Source organism: Haemaphysalis longicornis, unplaced genomic scaffold (assembly GCF_048455015.1).
Source record: "Haemaphysalis longicornis isolate Haplotype H1 unplaced genomic scaffold, Haemaphysalis longicornis Haplotype H1 scaffold_1, whole genome shotgun sequence".
In the NCBI taxonomy this organism is placed as follows: Eukaryota; Metazoa; Arthropoda; class Arachnida; order Ixodida; family Ixodidae; genus Haemaphysalis; species Haemaphysalis longicornis.
The window spans coordinates 43,092,872-43,116,438 of NW_027526203.1; the positions used below are offsets into that span (position 1 = coordinate 43,092,872).

The following is a 23,567-nucleotide window of genomic DNA, read 5'->3' on the forward strand; positions in this document are numbered from 1 at the left end:
AACTCAGCGTTCTACGCCAGTTCTGGAAGCATGAAGAATTGCTCTGATACCCAAACCGGGGAAGCCGTTCAATATTGACCATCTTCGATCCATTTCCCTCACTTCATGCGTTGGAAAAGTACTGGAGCACATCATCCATGCTCGCCTTGCCAATCATCTCACCTCTACTAATTCTCTTCCCCACTCCATGATTGGCTTTGGATCAGGATGTCCCACTCAGGATATTCTTCTTTAACTATCCAGGGAAGTAATTACCCTTCAGTCAAAACTGGACACGGCAGCTGTACTTGCCCTAGACCTGGTGAAGGCATTTGACCGGGTATCACACATGGCCCGCACGCATAAGTTCTTGATTAAGTTCCCGCTTACGAATAAGACGCCAATAAGTCGAAGTCGGCCACAGCAAATAAGCCGCTTGCCAGAAAACCCGACGGAAACGCTACCTTAACCAAGCGTTTGTATCAGTTTCGGGCAAACGACTTCTTACCTAGACAGCGCTAAAGTCGTAGTTGAGAACTTATTCCCACACTTATCGCGTTCGGGCAAACGGGCTGCAACAGTCTCTCCTGGAGCACGCAATTACAATTATGTCAGGGTCTTCCTCGCCCTAGTTCGACGAATAACCACCCGTTGCAAAGGACTCAAAGAGAAAGAAAGACTCCAGCTCGTACAAGCTTTCGTGATTATCCGCATCACCTACTCCGCCCCTCCCTCTTATCTTCATGTAACGAAACCGAGCTCACCAAAATTAATTGCCTCATTAGAAAAGCTTATAAGGCCGCGTTACAAGCGCTCATGCATTTGATGATAGGTGAGGTATATTTTATTTCAATTTACCATTATTACATTGCAAGGCTGACGATGAAAGCTGCATAGAAGCAGATTGACAAGCCCGTCAGCCCAATTCAAACGTCAAGCAGCAGACGGCAATATTCATGCTGTACAGCTTCTACAGTAATAAACAAAAACACACAAAAGTATCGGCGTTCTATTGCGATAACAAAAATATGCAAATTAAAAAAGAAATATATGCATACTAACAACTGAACAAAGAAACAATATTGCATTAGAAAAACATGAGAACGCTATAGAAAATCATATTTTTGCTGAAGAAAAAAAAGACAAACAGACGACGGGGCACATATTGAAGCATGCAAAATACAAATAGTATCAGTTTACAAAAATGCACCGGTAAACAAAACGTGATAATAAAAAATTATACATATGAGATACTGCATACAACAGAACAGGAATAAGCCCTTCAAGAAAAATGGTTCGACTGCTCGACTTGAACGTCTGGGGGTCTATAATACCACGCAGGAACTCGTGGAAACCCATCATATTAATGAACTGCGGAGGTTTTCGTCCACCTCAACCGGAGGGCACGTACTAGACCGTCTACAGCAGCGCGCCTCTTGAATTACGGATAGGGGACCTCCCCATTCTCCGGCTTACGCATACGTGTCTTATAGTCCATCCCATACCGCGCAACATGCACCCCATTCATCACAAGGGTCGCAGGGAGCACAGAGCACGAGAACTCTGCCTGCGCTTTCCAAAAAAAGAATGCATACTCTTCCTCGACGCGCGGACTATCGACCCCCTGCCGCATACGCCGTCGTAGTAGTCGACCGACCAAATTCCACCCCCCCCCCCTGTCACCTCCCGCTCCGTCCACACCAACTGTCCCGCGACGGTGGGAGAGACGGAAATTGCTCTAGCCTTAAAGGAGCCATGAAGAGAAAACAAAAGTTTGTTTTATTCGAAAGATTAGGTGTTTCATAGTACCCTAAGCACTTTCCCGGAAGCAAATGATGCTTTATTTACTGAGAAATAAGGATATTTAAGCCAAAATTTTAAATCTCCCGCTAAATTGCACATTTCGTGACGTGAACAATCGCGTCATACGAGCCGATCCATGAAACCGATACTCAGTATGTCGACTCCATATAGCACCCACACGCGGGAATCAAACAGGAACCAGAAAGTGTTCCGAAACCGAGACGGCGGCCATTTTAACAATAGTAGTAAAACCTAGTGCACCCGCAGCCCTAGTCATGGAATCGCCTGATCCGGAGAACAAACCTCTCGCCGAGAAGCTCGAGCTCGCATTTAACAACCTCAGACCACTTGAACGCTCAATACTTCTACGTGCACGAGCGGCAGGAGTTGTGGGATACGCGGATGGACCGAAATTCGACCATTCCGCGATAGCCACAACAGACGAACGCCCAGCCGTCGGCACCGCTGCCTCGTCAGCCCCGTCGCGACGGACGAATAGAGACTGGTACGTATGTGCCATATTTTTATTACGGTTAATAATAGTTCAATTTCAGTAGCAGTATCGCTTATGCCAGTTGGCCGGTGTCGTGTATGGAAAGCCGTTCGCGCGAGCTCTCTGTTTCGACCAGAAAGATACGAGCGTCAATGCGCGGTGTGTACGGAATTTTTTCCCCCAAGGTCAGAGCGCTTTGACGGTGATTTGACGAAGTCGGCGACGAGCGCCAGCATGTCCCAGGAGTGAGCTAACGTAAGGGTCCCTGCCGTAATCACTTCGTCGGAAATGAAGCGAGCACACTCGTACTTCATTTAGCTATCTTTCTCCTACGTTTGCAAAGTTCACAAAACGTAGCCACTTGCTTCGCCGAGGTTCGTCGTTGGGCAGCACATGAAAGGAGATCTCCTCACCGGCGGGGATGTCGCACTCCCTCGACGTCTTGCCCGTACTACATGGGCATTTCAAAACGTAGCAACGAAATTTCATTTTAAAGCACTCGAACAAACTGAAGTTTTCAGTGGTTGTAAACTGGAAGCGAGCTCCTAACAATAGCAGCAAGCCAACACCATTCCGAAACTGCGACGACTGTCACTATCTCGTCGCTCCTTGCTGTTCCTTAATCCCCTCGTTTCTATTTTTACCTTTGCTGGTTGGCGATATGACGGCCGACCTCCTGTAAAGGGATTACGATACCAAGCAAGGTCGCGGCTGTGCGTGCTGGGACGGTTCGTTGGCCCCGAAGAGCCTCGAACCCGAAAATTCGTCTGCGCGATGGTGGCGATGGCGAGATGTCGAGTTCGGCTGGCGGTAGTTTCGTACGCATTGGCGTACACGCTTGCGTGTCTATTCGGAACTTCAACCGTTTACTACACCGTTCTTAGTGTCATAAAAGGAATGTGCAGTATGTTTAACGGGCATATAGCTCACTACGCAAACTGGTAAGCCCTGCCTATTGCGTTTGCTTTTGCCGGCCTCCGCCAATCGCAGAGCATTCTCGTGTGACATCATAGGTTCTGTTGCGGAAAATGAGCTGGTGGGTCGCATGGTCATTCCCTTTTTTTCTAATTATGTAGCTTATTTGAGCGAAGTTTGTGTTAAAAGTGGTGTCAGTATGGTTCTAAGTAGGCAATCTTTCGAATGAACCAAACTTGTGTTTTCTCTTCATGGCTCCTTTAAAACAACGGCCAACCCCCCGAAATCGTAATCTCTGGTTCCAAGACAGCCGTTCAAAATTTCGCCCGCTCGGGGAATAATAACCCCGCAGGACCTCGAAATTCTTTCCAAAAATCTACCCCAAAACCACCCCAAAAGAACTGATCTGGACCCCAGGCCACACCGGTGTAGGGGGTAACGAGGCGGCCCCACGCTACTGCTCGAGAACTCACTATCCGTGCGGGCCCAAGCCTTATCGCTTCACACGGTGCGAGATAGGCTAGAGATAGCCTAGCCCTAGTTAGAAAGCCCTCAGCTCTCACGACTTGGTCATTGTCTACTCTGTCCTCCACCTCGCGTTTCCCCCCGCTCATGGGAGCCTTAATAACTCCCAGCAATGCACGTGGCGGCTCTTGCAGACCGACACTCTTCCGTGTCGTGCCGTACTGCACCATATTCACCTCACACGATACCCCCCCCCCCCTGTCCTTCGTCGTGTCCCACTCCATGTGGGCATGTCCTAATGATCCTTCCCCTCCATATAGTGTGTGACGAGCAGTGGGAGGGGCCACTGGTTAGCTCGGATGCGGGGATCCAAATCTGGGTAACACCGGTGGGAGGTATATGTGTGTTGCTATTTCATGCAAAATAAAGCTGGAAGTTGCGCTCGCCTTGCCGTCTCTTCTCTTCGTCCTTTTCTTTTGCGGAAACTTATTCCTTCGTACGTCATGGGCCAACTAGCCAGCAATCAAGTCCTAATATGATCCAAATGTCCCTGGTGAACCGAGCCACCACCATCGCCGTCTGACTCATGCCACCGGCCTTTCCACCCTCTTAACTGCATTTTACAATAAAGTTTCTCTCTTCTCTCTCTCTCTCTCTCGTCTCTCCTCTCTCTCTCTCTCTTCTCTCTCTCTCTTCTCTCTCTCTCTCTCTCTCTCTCTCTCTCTCTCTCTCTCTCTCTCTCTCTCTCTCTCTCTCTCTCTCTCTCTCTCTCTCCCTCTCTCCTCTCTCTATCCGACAGGCAGCCTGGCCACAATGCGTGTTGTTCACGTGCCGGCACGTGCACCTTTCACGGAGCACGCTTCAGGCTCTAATCTTTCTTCCATTCTGCCAGGGTGTCTCGTTAGCGCTGTGTTTAGCGCATTTGCCTCCTGTCCTCGCAACCCGAAAGCTTATGAACACACTTAAGTGCGGTCATTTGCTTCTTACAAACCACCTGGGTATGTCACCGCAATACTGCTAACAAGGCCATCATTTGGCGCATTGTAGCTAAAGAACAACCAAAATAGTGCAAAGTGTTTTAATGTAGGTGATAGACAGCAACCGTGGCTTTAATTTGTCAAAGTTTAAAGAAAAATTGATTAGAGCCTTCTTTAAATGACTTTCAAAATATGCAAAAAAGCGTTGCCTTGCTGCAGGTACAGGGCATTTTTTATACTGAACCGTCTTGACCGCATAAACTAAAATTGTAAGGATGAGTAAACAATGACAATCGGATAACAATAAAAAATGGTTACTACTTAGCTTGTTTAAATACCGAAGAAAAAGCCCCCACATTTCGGAAATATTCCTTTTTTTCCAATTTGGGAATTTTTATTAAAAATAATTTGCTCTCCAAGGCAAACACGAACATGTGAAATCATTTAAGTGTATGCAAAGTCTTTACATACGAGTAACTAGGTCAATAACTGCAGTAGTTGTTGTTTTACAGCGGTAGAAGTTCCCATTTTCCCCGAGCCGCTCAACACGCCAGTGACTCGAGCCGCTTTTCGGAATGTTTACGAGGAAGGGAAATCTCTTTTTCTGCAAAATAACTTCACATATGATTTCCCCTGTTCACAAGGAACTGTAAATAAAAATTTCGTCAAGATTAAAGATGTCGACCTGAGACGCCTACCCGATCTTTCGTGAAAACACCCTGTGGCCCTCTGTGATGCGCTTTCTGCGGGTGATAATTCGGGCAAAAGGGTGATGGAAGAACGGTTACTTCGGAATAATCTCCGTCAGTGGCCATTGCTTGCTGAGATAAATAATTGGTTTTCCGTAGACAGTTTTGTTGCCGAACGGCAAAAGGAAAGCTTCCTTCATCGCCGCCTCGCCGCTAGAGTATCTGATAATACACAGGGTGTACCACGTCGGAACCTCCTAACGGGGATGCCATCTTGCGCAACACATGGATATCTAAAGTTTTTACAGCAAAATGAAATAGCGGGTTAAGACTCTGTTTAAAAACTCAAGGCTAAATTAACGCGAATGAATGTTAGGTAAGACGTTCAACGCACATTGAAAGCGACCCGCTGATGATGGGATTTCCGTTGTATATTGCAGAGTGGTCGTGAGTGCGAACAGGTCGGCGTGGTACGCTGGGCTGAGTAGAGCTCGCCAGTCGAGGACATATAACATTTAACAGCAGGGCTTTTGTTCAAGCCGTATGTTGGGTGTTGCAGGGAAAAATACCAAGAAAATGCCGAGCGCTCGTGAGCGCGTGCCTCGCGGCGACCGCTGCGCGTTCCCGACACGCGCAGTGGATTTAGCAAAAAGAAAACAAACTGGTAAAACCACGATGAGTGAGAAAAGTCTGAGTGATCATGAGAGCGTGCCTCGCGGTGACGGCCGTGTCCGCGGCTTGCGCAGTGGCTCTAGCAAAAAAAAAAAAAAACTCCAGCGCTCTTGTCCAGAGCTACCCCGCATGTAATGCTTGTCAGGAGGAACACGAGGACATCGATGCATATATATGACCGCGACTACTACTAGCACAGTGCATAGCAACGACGGAACATGTAAAGAACAATTTCAAACTTGTACAAACGCGTGGTAATGTGTCCTTCAGTGCTCACCTATAAAGAAATCCTGCAGCTTCGCTGTGGTTCAAGCCTTGCGCCACTTAGGGCAAGCTTCGCCAGTTGACCTGGTGGAAGGCTGCAATGCTGAAGATAACTTTCCATCCACCACTCGGCGTGAAGAATACGACGACCTCTTGGATGTATATGACAACGATTACTGGTACTGCAACTAAGCAAATAAAAGTGACACTAAAACGTATCTATGTGTTCGACAATACTCACCCCCAACAGCTTCGCCATTGAAGTCTTGAGGGTGAGTGCAAGCTTCCCTGAATTTCAGCACAGAAACCCTAGTTGTTTAAATGCCTAGGCGCATCTATTGGTAACATGCTCATCCCATTTTAAGTCTCGTGAGAATGCGACGCGCCAATATTTTACCTGGTCAACCTGAGTAACATTCAAGCCTTGATAACGGCTGTTTTTCTTGGTAAGGATCATAAACGCGGTTTTAGACACATTTTTGCATCCCCCACATCTCGCACCACTGGGAATATTTTGTAAGGAGGAATTGAGCTCTAATTAGTCATCAATGCTGCGTATTCTAGTGTAAATCACGCAGTCATCTGCGAAAAGCCGCAATGTTACACCTCATTCCGCAGAAAAAGAGATGTCATTATAGTAAATATGAAATAGCGTCGGCCCTAAAACAGACGCTTGGGGTATGCCTGACAAAACACTAATCCCCGTATTAGGAAAGCATACTTACCTTTTGCCATAAGGAAGCCTTTCGTAAGTGTCGGAAAAGGACCAAAATGAGAAAAGGCAGCTTTACGCTCCAAGAACCTTCATTAAGGTGCACTTATCAAATGCGCCCTATTCGACTCACGCTAGGCGCATGCAAACGAGGTTAACGCTACCTAGAATACCTCGTTCGGTTATCTAGATTACTGGCATGACCGAGTCCCGTTCAACAAGCGGTCCATGTATTGTGCATGCTTGGATGTATCGAAGAAAAGATGAAGAAAAAAATTGAAGAAAAATAAACAGGAATTAAGTGAGTTAGGTATCCCGATTGATTGATTGTAGGGGTTAACGCGCCGACGCAACGCAGGCGATGAGGCACGCCGTAGTGGAGGGCTCCGGATTTATTTTGACCACATGGGGATCTTTAACGTGCGCCGAAATCTCGTACACACGGGCGTTTTTGCTTTTCGCCTCCATCAGAAAAGCGGCCGCCGCGGCCGGGAATCGAACCCGCGACCTCGTGCTCAGCAGCGGAACGCCTTAGCCACTGAGCCACCGCGGCGGGTGAGTTAGGTATCCCACCCGTGTTTTCAGTAACGATGGCGTTGATTTTCATCTTACAGACTGGACTGTCCGGCGTAGCTAGTAACGCCAAAATTTTGTTGGTTTCGTTGTTATACAATTTGTTAGAATAAGCGAGAAAAAGTTGTGTTATACAATTCGTTAGGATAAGCGGGAAAAAGTTGTTTCTTGGCCGGCGCCGCAGGCCTCTAAATTCTTGGTAGCACTGGTTTATTAGAGCTGGATAGTATTTACGATCCCGCATGCTTTTCAGCTTCCATTTCATATAAATAATCTCCCGCGTTATCCAATAAGTTTTTGTTTTGTCCGCTTACATTTCGTATGAACATGTCTCCACAGTGAAAAATTGCTGCCTTAAATTTAAGCTGCAAGCTGTGAAGATAATCGGAAGGTTCAGCGTAAAAATGGTCTAACTTAGGTTCTAGGATAAGGTGCGGATATTTTTGGGGGCAGATGCGCGTGAGGAGGCTTGCTTTCACGAGAGCCTTTATACGTTTATTTGACTTGTTTACCCTCGTATCTCTCTACCTAGCCAACGGCATGGACATGGTAGAGCGCACAACGGGAGCTTCAGTTTTCCACAAATGCTTCCTCTCGCATTCGTAGGGCCGATGAAAAAAGAAAGACCATTTGGACCTAATGGAGATGCTTACAAAGCGGAAAGAGTTGTACGTGATGTTCGTGTAACTGCATACCAACGTACGTAGTTGCGCTGGGACAGCTTCCTATGTCAGCAGAAATATTTTGGCAACAAGCTACTTGTACTCGTTTCCTTGAACCTGCTGTGACAGAAACGCGAACTACAAGTTCTACGGGACCAATGTTTCAGATATATGAGTCATTTCATTAAACTGTAGATACGAGTCCTCGAAGTGGGGCTGTTTTGTGTCCACCTATTTATTGTTGTGTCGCTGTTTTGTAATCATTTACCTTTACTAATGTTTTCGCTTTGAAGCTTTCTTTATATCTTTGCTGTCAGGGCTACGTACAAAAAAAGGATGTACATACGTGGGATGTTCCATGCATTTTCTGATGTATATCTCAACTCATTCTGACACCGGAAGGCTAATTGGGGAGCTGCAAAAACATAGGCTCGTTCTGTTGTTTTGTCGGATACACGGCATTTTTTCGCAGCGGTCGCAGGCCAAGTAGGGTGCAGATACGCAAATGCAACTTCGGTTCTATGCCTTTAACAGATACGCTGTGTAAGCTGGCGTTGGGCCGGCGGACGCCCGCAAGAAAGCTGCTTCGAGCGATGCCGCCATAGAGAGCGGCGGCACCACTCGACCTTCGAGATTACTCTGAGTGTTTATGGTGTGATCTCTCGCGTGCTCTTCTTCTTGCCAGTTCACGGCGTTCCCGCTTAAAGTGCGAAGCACAGAAAATCTTGCGCTACAGACGCCGAGTTTGCGAACCTGGTTGCCACCGGCTCTAGCGCTGCCAACTCGGTCCTCTTTCGCAGAGATGTGAAAGCCTGCGGGCAAAACGATCCGGGCCTGCCAGTCATAGAGAACGTTCAGCGGAAAGTTTGAAAATCCATGTAAGGTGCAACAGCCGCCTCTCTGACGAAGGGAGAGATGGGGTGACAGAAGAACAGCGTCACTCCTGAAGAAGATGAAGTGCGACGCGAAAGCCGCTGCTCCGCTACTCGAGAACGGATGCGACGACTTAGGTATAATCCTGAATATCGGGCTACTAAGGGAGCGGCGAAACGTCAGCGAGTTGCAGAATATCCGTAGTTACGAACTCGCGTACATTGCACATACTTTAATGACCGAGTGTTCATTGCTCTTTGGGGCATGACGGCGACAACACGCAGAAATATTGACCGAATCTCGAAGCATAACCACCTATAAAACTTGGCCGACCGACCGATCATAACTGCGCATATACTTCGGCGAAGTCAGAATAAGCTAGGGGGGGCCGCCAGCTTCGCTTTTTGCCCACTCTTCGCCCACTAGTGCGAAGCTTCCATTTTTTTTTCGGGTGCTATGTGCTTTGTGCCTTAGTTAGCTTTTATCTGCTTTTATGAAGGAGTTGCCGGTTTGGAAACATTTTCAGGTATATTCCAGTAGATTTCAATAAACCAACATTCATAACTGTTGTAGGAGTGGTATGAACACAATAAAACACGCATTCGCTTCTTTCCGGCTTTATTTTGAGGCCTTTGCAGTGAGGTTCTTCCAGAACTTGCTGTACATTTTTATTTCAATCAGGGATAAAATGTCGCCGCCACTGCCAGGTGGCACCACGTATCTCCTCAAAACCGCGACGCACGAGGCCCATCAGATTCCCGTTAGATTCACGGTTAGCTCCCGCTGGAAAGACAAAGGCAAGTTCAGGTTTCACTCCTGGACATCGTATACAGTCACAGCCTAAGACGTGATATCAAACATTTGCAGGTGCAGATTGTGGGATTTTACATTTCACACACTAGTGATTTCCCACCCCGCAGCCATCCGCGATCAGCAAACATGCCTTGCGAGCGCCGGCTGCGGAAGGGTCCGTTGTTTGTGGAGACAGACAAAGGCAGGAGGCGGCGAGGGCAAAACATCAATGGCATCATTTATTGCAAAGTGCAAATCAAATACACTGCATACAGACTGATCGTAGGCCATAACGGTAACATTGGGAGCGAGGCATTAAACAACGCAAGAGATCGAGATGGTTCGACTCACCCATGGCATACCGGAGTAGCGGAGCGCTGCGCAGTGCGAGCGCGGTTGCAGTCTCCCAGCTCGCCCGGACGCGTCCTTTGTGGTGCGTTCCCCCAGGTCAGGACCAGCGCGCCGAAACGTCCGCGTGCTACCGGATCCCCAAGACAAGAGACCGTCCCCTCGTCATGCTACGTCCCACCAGACTTCGCCTTACGGTGGCGCTAGTATCGAGGAAGAATTGGTTCTCGGGTAAGGCAGAGAGGGAAAGGGTCAACGCCTTCACCAGGGGCGACAACAAACCATCCGGTCGCTGGCGCCCTCCCGTATGGTTCCCGTCGCGTAAGCGAGGCGCGTTGTGCGCCGGCCGCGATGGGAATCTAGCCAGAAAGGGGTTCGCGTGAAAGTCGCGATCCCCACATCCCTCCCTCCTAAATTCCTTGCGTACGCCGGTGAGAGCTGACTACAGGACTAGAGGCGACGGAAAGTTTGTTCGTCGATTAAATCGTTAGTCACTGCTTCGTGTTGCCTACGCCGGCTTCCACTCGTCCAATGCCACCGCTGGTAGTGTACCAGCAGGCCCGGTCGTCGCCCGCTGATGTCTGCAGGCAGGTAGCTCCGGGAAGAATCGCACCAGCCAACCCAAGCAAGCGTTGCTCAAGTGGCGGCACATCCGTGATGGCCCGTGGCCGCCGAGCGACCAGACTGCCGACTCTCTCAGCCAGGCTGGTGACGGCATGCCGCACCGCACCCCTTCAGCAGGCTCGGCAGCTCGCCCGGATCAGTAGACAGCAGCATAAACACGCTCCGTCATGTGGTCCAAGCCGGGGTGGCTTAGCTGCACAAAGAAACTCCCCGCACCTTCAGTGTACGGCAGAAAAAATAGCTCTCCGATCGCACCGCCTTTGTGGCGCGATCCTAACGACAACTGCCGAGTTGTCAGCATTGCAATCGCTCTGTTAATGTCAACAAAGCCCAATAAATAGTCCAAACTCTACAATGTATAGGGCAGACAAAAACAGGCTGCAGTAGCCCTTTGATCCCATCGATCATGTGGTTCGATGTCGAATATCACAACTGCCAAGGCTTCGGCATAATTACCAGCTTGTTAGCGTCAACAAAGCACGCCAAATTGTCCTAACCCTGCAGCGTGCAGGGTAGGGAAAATACGAACTCGATTGCATCGATAACGTGACACAATCCGATGGTTCAGCTGCTAAGTTTCTCAGCAATGCAACCGCTCTCGAAATGTCCACAGAGCTAGAACCTGTTCTAACCCTATTCGCCCCGAGCGCGAACACAGTCGGCCCCTGGCGGCGGCGGGACGAACCGCTCCTAGTGTGGATGGCGCTCTCGCGTCGTCTGCTTTTTCACGTTGCGTGCGGCGCAAGACGCGTGCTGCACACGACAAAAACAACCAATATGTGTGCTCGTTTGGCAGTAAGCAATGACATAGTTACCTCTGCTTGCGCATTTCCTCTAGAAACGCAATAATAAGCGGCCGTTGCGGGTTAATGCGCTGGTTTAATTCCAGGAAACATCTTCGCCCTGGTCACCGCTTGAGTGTGAAACGTGTTATAAACATTGCTTCCATACATTGCACTTTTATTATTTTTTGAGTGCAGTCGTCTGCCGTTTCAGAAACGTCGAAGGGTGCTTTTTGCAGGTGGCGTGGTGATTATTTAAAGGATAAAAGTTTAGTACGCGAAACGGGTAAGAAGCGACAAGACCTGTGCATACGCGTGCAAATTCCACACCCTTGTAAAATTGCGCTGTGTCCTTATAGAAAGAAGAAAGAAACAAAAACATTTACACTGCACACGACCCGTGCGCTATCGCCCATACATTACCGGACACGTGTTTTACACCAGCAAGCGCCTGTGTGATCGTGTCCTTGCCGTACCTTTTCTAAAATAAATACCATTTTTGGACAGTCGTTGTTTATACTGAGGAGGAAGAATAAACGTTTTTTCAACTGTATCGAGTTGCTAATTTTACGTATTATTTAAAATACGTTTCTATGGATGCGCAAGAGTATTTAGGGGGGATTTTTCGGTAAAATTAGGCAGTTGCGAGTTTGCGTCTGTCATGTGGCATTTCGTGTGTCATTTTCATATATATCATTTTCAAATCCGACATGAATCACCTTGTCCAGAAACGTGTCTCACTCAGCATGACCAAATGCCTAATATGGTCAGATCTTAACCTCTTCAGGTGGACCTAAGTTTAAAGAGAGAGGAGAAAACGCGTAATATAATGCACGTTGTTGCCCACATGTGTCAGGGGTGTGTGCCATGACTTGCTATTTTTTAAATTTTTTCCCACAATGCTTGCTTTCAATACAATTTTGAAAAAGGCGAGCAACAATTCCTGGACAATCCCGGACCAAAGGGGGGTTAATCAGTTTTGAAAATACGTACTGCTTTTTCACCGCTGCAGAACACGACGCATAGTGTAGTTTCGATTGTAAGTAATACCGATAACCATAGTTTGGCTTTTCGCGTTACATGCGTTCTCTTCTCGCTGCTCTTGCAAAGTTGGCAGGACCCCCCCCCCCCCCCCCTTCCCGAAAAAAAACTGAATGCACAGAATTTCATTTTTTAACCAATCCTCAATAATTAAATGCCAAGACAAATGCGATATTTAGTTTACAAAACAAGGTACTTGCCGGGAACCCGTTGCGCTGATTCGCAACGAGAAATAAAAAGGAAATGTTTTACTACATCTGCAACAGCGCAAATTCATTTATTGCTATCTTTAGGGTTTGCAAGCGACCTTATACGCAAGAATGCAAACACATTTCCCTGTTTCAGGCACCTGTTAGATTTTAAAAGGAACGCAAATGGTCAACAGAGCAGCCGTAACAGAAAATTTGTGCTCACTGTGAGGTCCTAGAAGCTTGGTTTGCACACTGTAAACCTGCTTGCCACTTTGCGAAAACCTAGCTAAACATGAGATGTTGATTGTACTGCGTGCGTTGACAATTCAATTCGCAAGTTCACTTGCGACGAAAGCCGTAAATAAGTGATCCGAAGCCGTTATTCATCAAACCTTCCTTCAGAGTCGTTAAAATTTAATTTAAAAGACCCGTTAGAGCGGTAACATTTATATATCTGCGCTGATCAAAATTCAGTAATCTTATGTTGCCTTTTGAACACACAAAAAATATCGTAAGCTCTTAGAAAGAATTTCGGGGCAGTTAAGTAGTGTTACCATTTCAGGGCATCCCACAAATGCAAGAATGCGTATGCTACCAGTGAAAGCGATTGAGATTGCCGCTGTAAACTGAATTGCAGAGATCGAGGCTTCCTGATTTGTTTCTATTTATGCTTTTATTGAAGGCTCAAAGCCATAGTCTTGAAAGATCGAGCTTGCTACGAGCCACAGCGTACAAGTTCATTGCCACAATTACGGCCATTCTGGGATTCCCGATGCGTCGTCGCTTTTTTTTGGCGTAGTAATGAAAACTGACTGCCGCTTCTATGCTATACATTGAACGTTGAGGAACCGAACTACAGCATACCACTCTTGTTTGCACCTTTCGTGCGGACAAACGGCGGGAAAAAGGCACGAAGCGCGCCCACAGTGTGCATTCTTACGGGCCGCTCAGCGGAGCATCCACACTAGCAGCGCGACGCTGTCGCCACCTACATGTCGAGCTCGCGGCGAATACGGTACAGGGTACAAAGAACACACATGATCGCATCGACCGCCCGGCGGGATGCTTATCCACATAAATGCGAAAGCAGTATTTGCTCGCATCAGTAACACTTCGTTCATACACATGAACGCGGAAAACAGTACTTGCTCCCAACGACAGTTCTATGTTCACACACATGAACGCCGCGTGCGTAAAAATGCTGAAATACGTTTCAACACAGTGGCGCGTAGTTTACGTGAACAGAGCTTGGTCTCTCGATCCGAACAAGAAGGCTCCTGCGACGTTATAATCAGCGGGCGCAAAGTTTGCCTGGCGTAATTCTCCCCGTCAGTGGAAGAGGGATGAGGCCCCCCTTCAGTCCCGTCGCCCGCGTGGCGCGACAACAAAAACAACTACGCCGCGGAAAGCAGTTTTGCAAGCAGCGAGGGGTCAAAGCAAGTCTTTCCTGAGGCGGGAGAGATTCCTTTCTCTCGCGCGAGGCGATCAACAAAAGAGGGGGAACGCTCCATGCGCCCTCGCATTGTTCCCAAGGTCGTGCCTTCGCCGGGAGGACCGGCTGTGAAAGCCTTCGGGTCACTCACTTCGGCAAACGACCCGCATCCAAAAACACAACAAAATAAAACGGACCAAACGAAAGAAACGCTGAACGTGCCCGTACGTGCAGCCGTGAGGATACATCTGCTTTGTTAGGGTCCTACTCGCTCGCTGCAACACAAGCAGCTTATGAGCGAACGGCGCCTACCGCATTCAGCGGTATCGGAGCGCCCGTGCCAGGCTGCAATACCAGCTAGCCTTTTGCGGCACACGTGGCTCGGCCACACGGCTCCCAGAGCCTCGACTCCCGGAGTCGACAAAACGAAAGAAAACTCGGACCCAAATTGCAGCTTCCGTATACACTCACTTCGGGCTGACACAACCGCGCGGGCTCCCGGCCTCGCATGGATGCAAACTCGGAAACCCTCGTTTCCATAAACAACAACGTCCCGACAAAAAGTCGGAGACCAAGTGTTAACTGGCAGCGATGTCCTGCCATACACACGATTGCTGCAAACTCGGCGCTTAACACATTAAAAACGCCGCAGCAATAAATAATTCGCCTCACTCTCAGGAAAGTTGGCCTCTGCTAATAACTCGCTCCAATCAGTTAGGCCTGAAGTCTGTTGTCTGTGTTCGGATCGTCCGACGCCAGAACAAAGGATGCTGCCGTGCCTCCTGCTCGTCTCCGCAAACAAGGCCTCACGTTGGGGCGCCAGATGTGGGATTCTACATTTCACACACTAGTGATTTCCCACCCCGCAGCCATCCGCGATCAGCAAACATGCCTTGCGAGCGCCGGCTGCGGACGGGTCCGTTGTTTGCGGAGACAGACAAAGGCAGGAGGCGGCGAGGGCGAAACATCAATGGCATCATTTATTGCAAAGTGCAAATCAAATACACTGCATACAGACTGATCGTAGGCCATAACGGTAACACTGGGAGCGAGGCATTAAACAACGCTAGAGATCGAGATGGTTCGACTCACCCATGGCATACCGGAGTAGCGGAGCGCTGCGCAGTGCGAGCGCGGTTGCAGTCTCTCAGCTCGCCCGGACGCGTCCTTTGTGGCGCGTTCCCCCAGGTCAGGACCAGCGCGCTACCGGATCCCCAAGACAAGAGACCGTCCCTTCGTCATGCTACGTCCCACCAGACTTCGCCTTACGGTGGCGCTAGTATCGAGGAAGAACTGGTTCTCGGGTAAGGCAGAGAGGAAAAGGGTCAACGCCTTCACCAGGGGCAACAACAAACCATCCGGTCGCTGGCGCCCTCCCGTATGGTTCCCGTCGCGTAAGCGAGGCGCGTTGTGCGCCGGCCGCGATGGGAATCTAGCCAGAAAGGGGTTCACGTGAAAGTCGCGATCCCCACAAGATTCAGGTGCAGATATCAAATATTTGCAGTTGGAGATCAAACAACAGGTGCAGATTCTTTATAACCCACTATATATCGTAATATTCAAGTAGAAACACCGTCGAAAGCACTCACAACATCGACTGCCTAAGACAACCCTACCGCGCCATTGGCACTCAGTCTTCATTTCTGCAATGGGCGCCTTTGACAGAAATAATGGCTGACACTAATGATAAGGGTTGAAGTTTGATCTCTGTCCAAAGGGGAGAACGTTTACGACCTGGATGCTCTTGTTGCAGGCGTCGTGCAGAGGATGTTGTCCTGCGCCCCGCTGGCGGTGCTGAGCCGACTGTCATTCAGCATCTACCTCATCCACTTTCCCTTCATCTTCCTCGCCATGAATGCGCAGAGGGAAAGGAACTACGTCATTATGTTCAACACGGTGCGTATGCTATGGAAATCAAGTCTTACTGAGCAACATAACCATCATCCTCCCACAGCACTATATGGTGAGCTGAAAAAAGTGACAGGATTATTCGCGACAGGCACCAGTTCTCACCCGCACAATAACCCTAACTACTAACCCTACCGACCGTAAGTGGTGATTGAAGCATTGACCGCTTTAGTGCGAAAGCACGGGTAGTCTACATCAGTTGATTTCATGCGACAGGCTTGAAGCCTCACATATTTGTGAAACCTGCCCTATTTTCCAGCTTATGACTCATGTGCGCAAAGGCTTATACGCAAAAGAGGAAGAGGTGACGTGCCATGCGATGACCCAAAGTTAGGCCTAACGTGATGTCTTGAGCTTTTGCGTCGTCAACGTAGTTCGACGCAGGAGTATGATATCCTTTGTGCTGTGTAAGGCACAACTTGAAGGATGCCGTAAGGTAAGGTCAACAATAGCGCCTTAAGCCTAACGCTACACTTTGGTTTAGCACAGTCGGCGATTTTCTAATTATATAGCGGGAGCACCGACTGGCGGGAGGGTCAGCGCGTTATCAGGACGGCATTTTTGGCATAGTCTTTGCTTTTGTTCGTAAAAACCCATTATTTTGAAGCGTTTTCGTGCAATCGCAATGTATATTCGGTGGCGATTGATGCTTGGCGACGACACAGAATGAAAACCGAGTTTAGTATTCAAGGCTCGAGAAGGAAAAGTCGTGCTCCGAAGAACACGGCTCCGACGAACGCGCTGTCTGCATCGGAGTCGTGAGGTGGCGGGTCGACGGTGGCGTGGGACGGGCATTCGGCATTGCAGTGTTTCCTGCCAGATTTATAGACCATTGTAATGTCTATTTCCTGAAGTCGCAAGCTCCATCGCCCAAGACGGCCAGAGGAGTCCTTCAAAATGGCGAGCCAACACAGCGCATGGTGGTCTGTCACAATCTTGAATGGTCTTGCATACACGTATGGGCGAAATTTCTAAATGGCCCATATAATTGCGAGGCACTCTTTCTCAGAGGCTGAGTAGTTTTTTCTCCCTTAGACATACCACAGCTGGCACAGGCGATTATTTTTCGCAACCGCTTTGCGTTCGGACGAGGACGGCACGCATCCCTACATTACTGGCGTCCGTGTGCACCTCCGTTTCGGCGTTTGCGTCGACATGAGCGAGCACGGGTGGGTTTTGCAGTCGTTGTTGTAGCTCCCAGAATGCTTTTTCTTTGGCGTTTTCCCAGCTGAAAGGGGTGCCATCTTTCGTCAAGCGCGTGAGTCGCTCTGCTCTGCGTGCGAAGTTTGTGACGAAGCGCCGGTAGAACGCGCATAGCCTGAGAAATCTTCGCCCGCCCTTCTTGTCCCTCGCTTTTGCGAATTTCGCTATGGCTGAAGTTTTCGCCGATTCAGGCAGGACTCCTATGGCGTTGACGACGTGGACCATAAACGTGAGCTCGTCGTATGCGAATGGGCACTTTTCAAGGTTCAGCGTTAACCCCGACGTAGGAATGGCCTCGAGTACAGACTTCAATTTTGCAAGGTGTTTGTCGAACGTCCGGGCGAATACCACAACGTCGTAGAGGTATACGAGGAAGGTGTGCCACTTTAGGCCAACAAGCACAGCGTCCATGACTTTTTGAAACGTTGCTGGTGCTGTGCCCAGCCCAAACGGCATCACCTTGAACTCGTATAGGCCGTCTGGGATTATGAATGCAGTCTTCTCTCGGTCTCTCTCGTCCACTTCAATTTGCCGTAGCCTGTCTTCAAATCAATAGAAGAGAAGCACTTTGTGTGGCAGAGGTGGTGGAGGGCTTCGTCGGTTCGTGGCATTGGGTACACGTCCTTTTTGATGATCTTGTTCAGTCACTGGTATTCAACGCCGAACCTTAATGTGCTATCTTTTTTCTTCACGAGTACGACCGCCGCAGCCGAGAGGCTTTGGATGGCTATATAATGTCGTCGCTGAGCATGCCATTGACTTGTATCCGGATGGCTTCCCGTTCATGTGAAGACACGTGGTAGGGTGGCTTTCGGGAAGGCCGGGCTCCATTTGCGGGTGTAACGCGGTGCTTCGCTAGCGGTGTCTGACGTAATATTGAGTTCGACGAAAAACACTCGCAGTAGCGATGCAGCAAAGCCATTAATTTTTCCGTATTTCTTGCGGTAGCGCCGCGTTCGCGTCGAAGGGATGCTGAAGCTTGAAGGCATCTTCGACCGCGCGTTTAAAGTCGGCGACAGCGATCACGTCACTTGCTTCTTGCGAATCTTCGAGGAACGCAATTGCAGCGCCATTGTTGTAATGCTGGTACTCCTCGGTGAAATTACTGACCAAAACGTGGGATTTACGTTGCTAAAAGCGCGCAGTGCCTCTTTCGACGGATACACCACGGTCGAGAAGTGAACTTTGGTCACCCTCTACGATAGCATCAACGTCAAGGTCAGCATCTTCCCGGTAAACGGTGATTATCGAACTCGCCCAGGGTGGCACAGTGACGTGATCATCGGAGATCCTTACAACAGCACAGTGTTCGGGGTACAGTTCTGGCGTTTGGGAGGGATCGGAGGAAAAAGTTGTCGACTTGGTCCACAGATCAGTATTGCACCATTGTCCGTCAAAAAGTCAATTCCGACAATTACGTCGCGGGAGCAGTTAGGCAAAATGACGAAGGCAGCATGGTACGTGGTACCACCTATGGTGACGCGCGATGTACACGTTCCAGTTGGTGTTACGAGATGACCTCCTGTTGTGCATATGTGCGGACCATCCCATCTAGTAGTAACTTGCTTCAGCTTAGACGCAAATGTACCACTGATTACTGCGTAGTCGTCCCCAGTGTCTATGAGGGTGACTACATAGAGCCTTCACGTCGGACGCCGCCTTGCTCGATTTCCTTGATCGTCGGTGCGTCGCCTCTAGGGTTTGTGCGTGTTGACGGTCGGACACTGTGCGTCGTCTATGTCGGCGTCTTCTCAGCGGCAGGCTCGGTCATGTCGGGTACGCGTCGCGCCTTGGGGCTGTCGTCGTGTTCGTGAGTGACGTCAGTGTTAGGTCGTGTCGTCGGGATGAGGGCATGTCGTGAATCACGGTCTTCGGCCCGCTCTTGCGTCATTGGAGGGTTTCCGGTTTTTCACCGTAGAGCAACTTCACCTCTAGGATTTGCTGCTGTTGGTTTCCCCCGCGTGGGCTGGGGCACCTTCCACGTGCGAAGTCAGCAATGCTACGCCGGTTCGGCGACTGGTATGGGTACGGCGACGGTGAACGGTTGAAACGGGCTGGTCCACGACTAGTGTTGGGCAGGTATTATTCGATCTCAGATGGGCGCTAGCCAGGTCGGGGGCGTGCTGCGTCGATGGAGAACCCTCGCAAACCGAGACTTGTAGGGGCAGCGACGGTATATGTGGTGGGCCTTACCACAGTGGTAGCAAAGTGGACGAATATCGGCGATTCGCCATACGTTCGTTTTGCTCGGCGTCTGGTTTGGACTGCAGGAAGTCGGGCGGGCAACATTGAACGGCGGTATGGCGGGACTTCTTGACGACGGGCTGGAGCAGGGCGGGGTCGACAAACAGCCGCGGAGTAGGTCATAGGTTGTGGTTCGCGGAGTACTTCAAATGGCGTAGGAGTCCCCAAAGGTTTGAATTTCTTCTCGGATCCCTTCGCTCATAGAGGCGACGTGGGGTTGCGGCGTTGTTGGGAAGATTTTTCGCAGTTCTTCCCTGACGACTGCCCGGATTGTCTCGCATAGTGTATCGAAGCCAATAGCCCCGGCTCCGCTCGCCTCCAAAACCTGCGCATTGACTGGGCGGTCGTCCTGCCTCTTTCGGATTTCTAGCACGTTCTTTATCGGGGCGGCCTCAGACGCGAATTCGGACACCGCCTTAGGGGGGTAGCGGACAAGGCGCGCGAAGAGCTCTTGCTTTACTCCTTGCATCAGAAACCTCAGTTTTTTTTCTTCCGTCATTTCTGGGTCCGCACGGCGAAAACGTCGCCCCATCACCTCGACAAAATCACAACCCCTTCGTTGTGGTGTGGGCGTTTGAGTTTTAAGCAAAAGCGCAGCGTGTTGTTTTCTCACCATGGTTGTAAATGTCTTAAGGAACTCGCTTTTGAATTGAGGTCAGTAGGTCAAAAAGCTCTCGTGGTTCTCGAACCAAGTTCCAGCAGAATCTTCCGAGTAAAAGAAAACTTGGCTAAATGTTTCTTCGTCGTCCCACGTGTTGAAGATTCGGACGCGCTCTAGTTTCTCCAACCATCCTCCTGGGTCTTCGGCGGGGCTACTCGGAATGATGGCGGTTGCCGAGGCTGCTGCAAGACGATTGGTGACTATCTTCTTGCACCATGGTCGTGGTTGCAGCGGTCGTTATTATGGGTCTGTCTAGCAGGAGACCAAACTCGGGCGGGAAACCTTGCAGTGGGCGGCTGGCTCTAGCTGGACTGGCTTGGTGGATTCCAGAGGTTTTTGGAAGCATAAAGGGTGCGTACCCCGCACCTTCACCAGATATCACGTAGCCAAAGGGGACGCATCTGTCTTTGAAGGAAAAACAAGTTTATTAGAGCGAACTTGTGCTCCCGTAACAACTCAAAGAAAACACAGGCGGCAAAACAGCAGTCAAGCAAAGTGACGTGAGCAGACTGGTGTCGGCGAATCGAATGCCGCAGCGTCTTCTTTGCGGTTATGTATTTCTCGGCGCGAGGGCTTCTCGAACAGTCGACTTGCATCCAGAACACTGTAGATCATAGAAGGTTATTCTAGGCTGGTGACGTTAGTTCGCGACAGTCTCTCTATCAATAGAGATAACACGTGCGGCACACTGAATAGAACATGCGCTTTACTTGGCCCACGGATAACAGATAAGATAGCCCGGCGCAGCTGACCGGCAAAAACAGAACGTAAAAAAACAAACCCAAATTATGGTTCATAGCAATATCTTACTAAACAAATTTAAAATCTGTTCTGGATCGGATGACATCTGCTCAAAATAACCAAATACTCAAAAATGTCTTTTCACGGTATGCTTCGCAACTTGTTTGCTCTTTTTGTACAGTTCCTTTCTTCTGGTTTAATCCCTGAAGATTGGCGAATAGCAACGTTTACACCCATTTTTAATTCCGGAAATTCCTTACCACCGCTTAACTGTAACCAATATGAATAACAAGCACAATTTGTAGACTGCTCGAACATATCCACTCACGGGTGGGTTAGCACTTAGAACAAGCATCATCCTTAAATACCTCGCGTTAGAAAATATTACCCATGGGATAATCAACATTCTGAATTCATTGAAGACCTTCACAATTCATTGGCGCTGGTCGTCAAATTTGCTGAATATTTCTATATATTTTTAAAGCCGTTAACTGGGTACGTCACCACAGATTGCTCATCAAGCTAACTCCATTATTATCCATACACTTTTAATAGCATATCACGGGTTAAATTCATATCAACAACTAACGTTAATTCTGCTTTCAGTCAAGTGCAGTCTGGTGTTCCCAAAGCGGCGTCCTTGGCACTTTACTCTTTTTAATTTTTGTCAATGACTTACCAAACTACATTTCTTTAAGAGCCAGGCTTTCTGCCAATGATTCTGTTAATTAATGAAAAATAACCAATGTTACGGTCCAACAAGCCCTCAAACTAGCCTTGACGCAATGTCTACTGGGTAATGCCGCTAAACAATTGTAAAACTAAGCTTATGTCGTTCACAAACCGCGCATCTCGCATTTAAATTTCGTACTCCCTAAATAACAGTACTGTTTTGCGTGCAAACATTTACAAGTACCTGGCCCTTAACCTTCACTCCTACCGGACATTAAATCATGATATTATCGTCTTCGCTTCCGCCAACCACTTTTTGGGCTAATGAACGCAGAGACTTAATCATACTCAATTAGACATTCGCATGCTCCCTTGCACAACCACTATCCTACACCCCTATATAATAACCTTCTGTTGAGAGCTTTGCGGTATTTCGACGAAATAAAATAAATAACCAGGTTAAGAAGTGTGAAATCTCAGTCATTGTTCTGCTTCACTTTACGTTTTCTTGAAAATTAGACTCCGCAGGCTCTCCTAGATGATTCAAGAATAACATCGAATGTAAGTTATCCTTGTTTTCTTTTTTTTTGAAATGTTATCCGTAAATTTTGGCACGTTCATATTGTTTATTCACTGCAACCTTGCCTATTTAACTAAATTTGCGCATTTGAGAAGCTGCACGCTTTTAATCAACGTATCATTTCCTATGCACCCGTGTGAAGGCAGTCTTGGTGCTGTGAGAACAGTTTAAACAGCCCATGAGTGGTTCACATACTACTCATATACTCACCATTTCAACCCCTTCCGTTCAAGGTCTCCAACACCATAGCTGTTTTCGTGTGGAGCTCCATCTTGGCTCTTGGCCTGTTCCTGGCGTGCGAAGCACCCCTTGGGCGTCTGGACAAAGTCCTCTGGGCACCCCCTGCCAAAAAGCGGCCGGCTACTGAAGGAGAAATAGCGCAACACCAAAACATCTGCAGGCCGGGCCGGGAACTCGGCAAAGGCCACACGGAGGTCGTCGCCCAGTAGGAGCCGCTTTTGTTCGAGAAAATAAAAGGCGGACGGCAAAGAGGAATAAATTTTTTGAATCCCATACTGACTTCGTCTGTGGAGGCCGACCAGGGGGCGGGGGACTCCTTAGTCCAGGAGTCCCTGGCTCTGGCTGGCAATCCGGGCCCGTCTCACCAGGTTAAGCTGGGAGCCGGGTTCAGAGCTGGACAGCTGCGCCGCCCACTGGTAAGGGGAAGGGTGGGGATTGGGAGGTAGGTCAGGTGTGTGGGAGAATTAACACACGATGCGGTAAAGGATACCTCTTTCGGGGCAAAACTTGCACAATGGTGAGTGAGAGGTGGGGAAGATCAAATGCCATAGTGTATTGGGAGGGAAGGTCCGGGTTTTAAGCTCGCGGAGAGTGATTTCGTCAGCATTTGTTAGAGAGGGGTGAGGTGTCGGGAATGTGTGACGAGAGAGATTATAGTGCGTGAGGATGTCGTTGTAGGTGAGTAGGGGGTGGGCATCCAGGGTGGGAGGAGGGGGTCGGAGGCCCGGTGTATCACTTCTCGGGCCGCGTCGTGCGCCACTTCATTGCCGGCAAACCTACAATGGTCAGGAGTTCATAGAATGTTCCACTCCTCGGGAAGGTAAGTGGAGTGTTCGATGAAGTGTAGGGCAGTGCGAAGAAGTAGACCTTTTTGAAAATGCCGGCAGGCTTCCTGCGAGTCCGTGAGGAATGAGGAAATTTTGTATTGGGCTGATTTTACTCCCTGGGTCACTTGCCTTGGAGGTGTGCAAGCCGCCTACTTGGCAAAAACGTGATAAATACGTCATAATCGCTCAGGTGGATGGAGGCCT

General features: G+C 49.0%; 1 protein-coding gene across 1 annotated transcript in view; it reads left to right on the top strand.

The window, feature by feature from the left end:
• Positions 1-22,781, top strand: part of LOC144166258 (nose resistant to fluoxetine protein 6-like) — a 315,613-nt gene extending 292,832 nt beyond the window's left edge. The window contains exons 14-15 of the mRNA XM_077695828.1: positions 16,041-16,183; positions 22,530-22,781. Coding sequence (XP_077551954.1) covers positions 16,041-16,183; positions 22,530-22,745 — 359 coding nt within the window. The 3' untranslated portion in view covers positions 22,746-22,781. The remainder of the gene's footprint in view (positions 1-16,040; positions 16,184-22,529) is intronic.
• Positions 22,782-23,567: the final 786 nt, after the last annotated feature.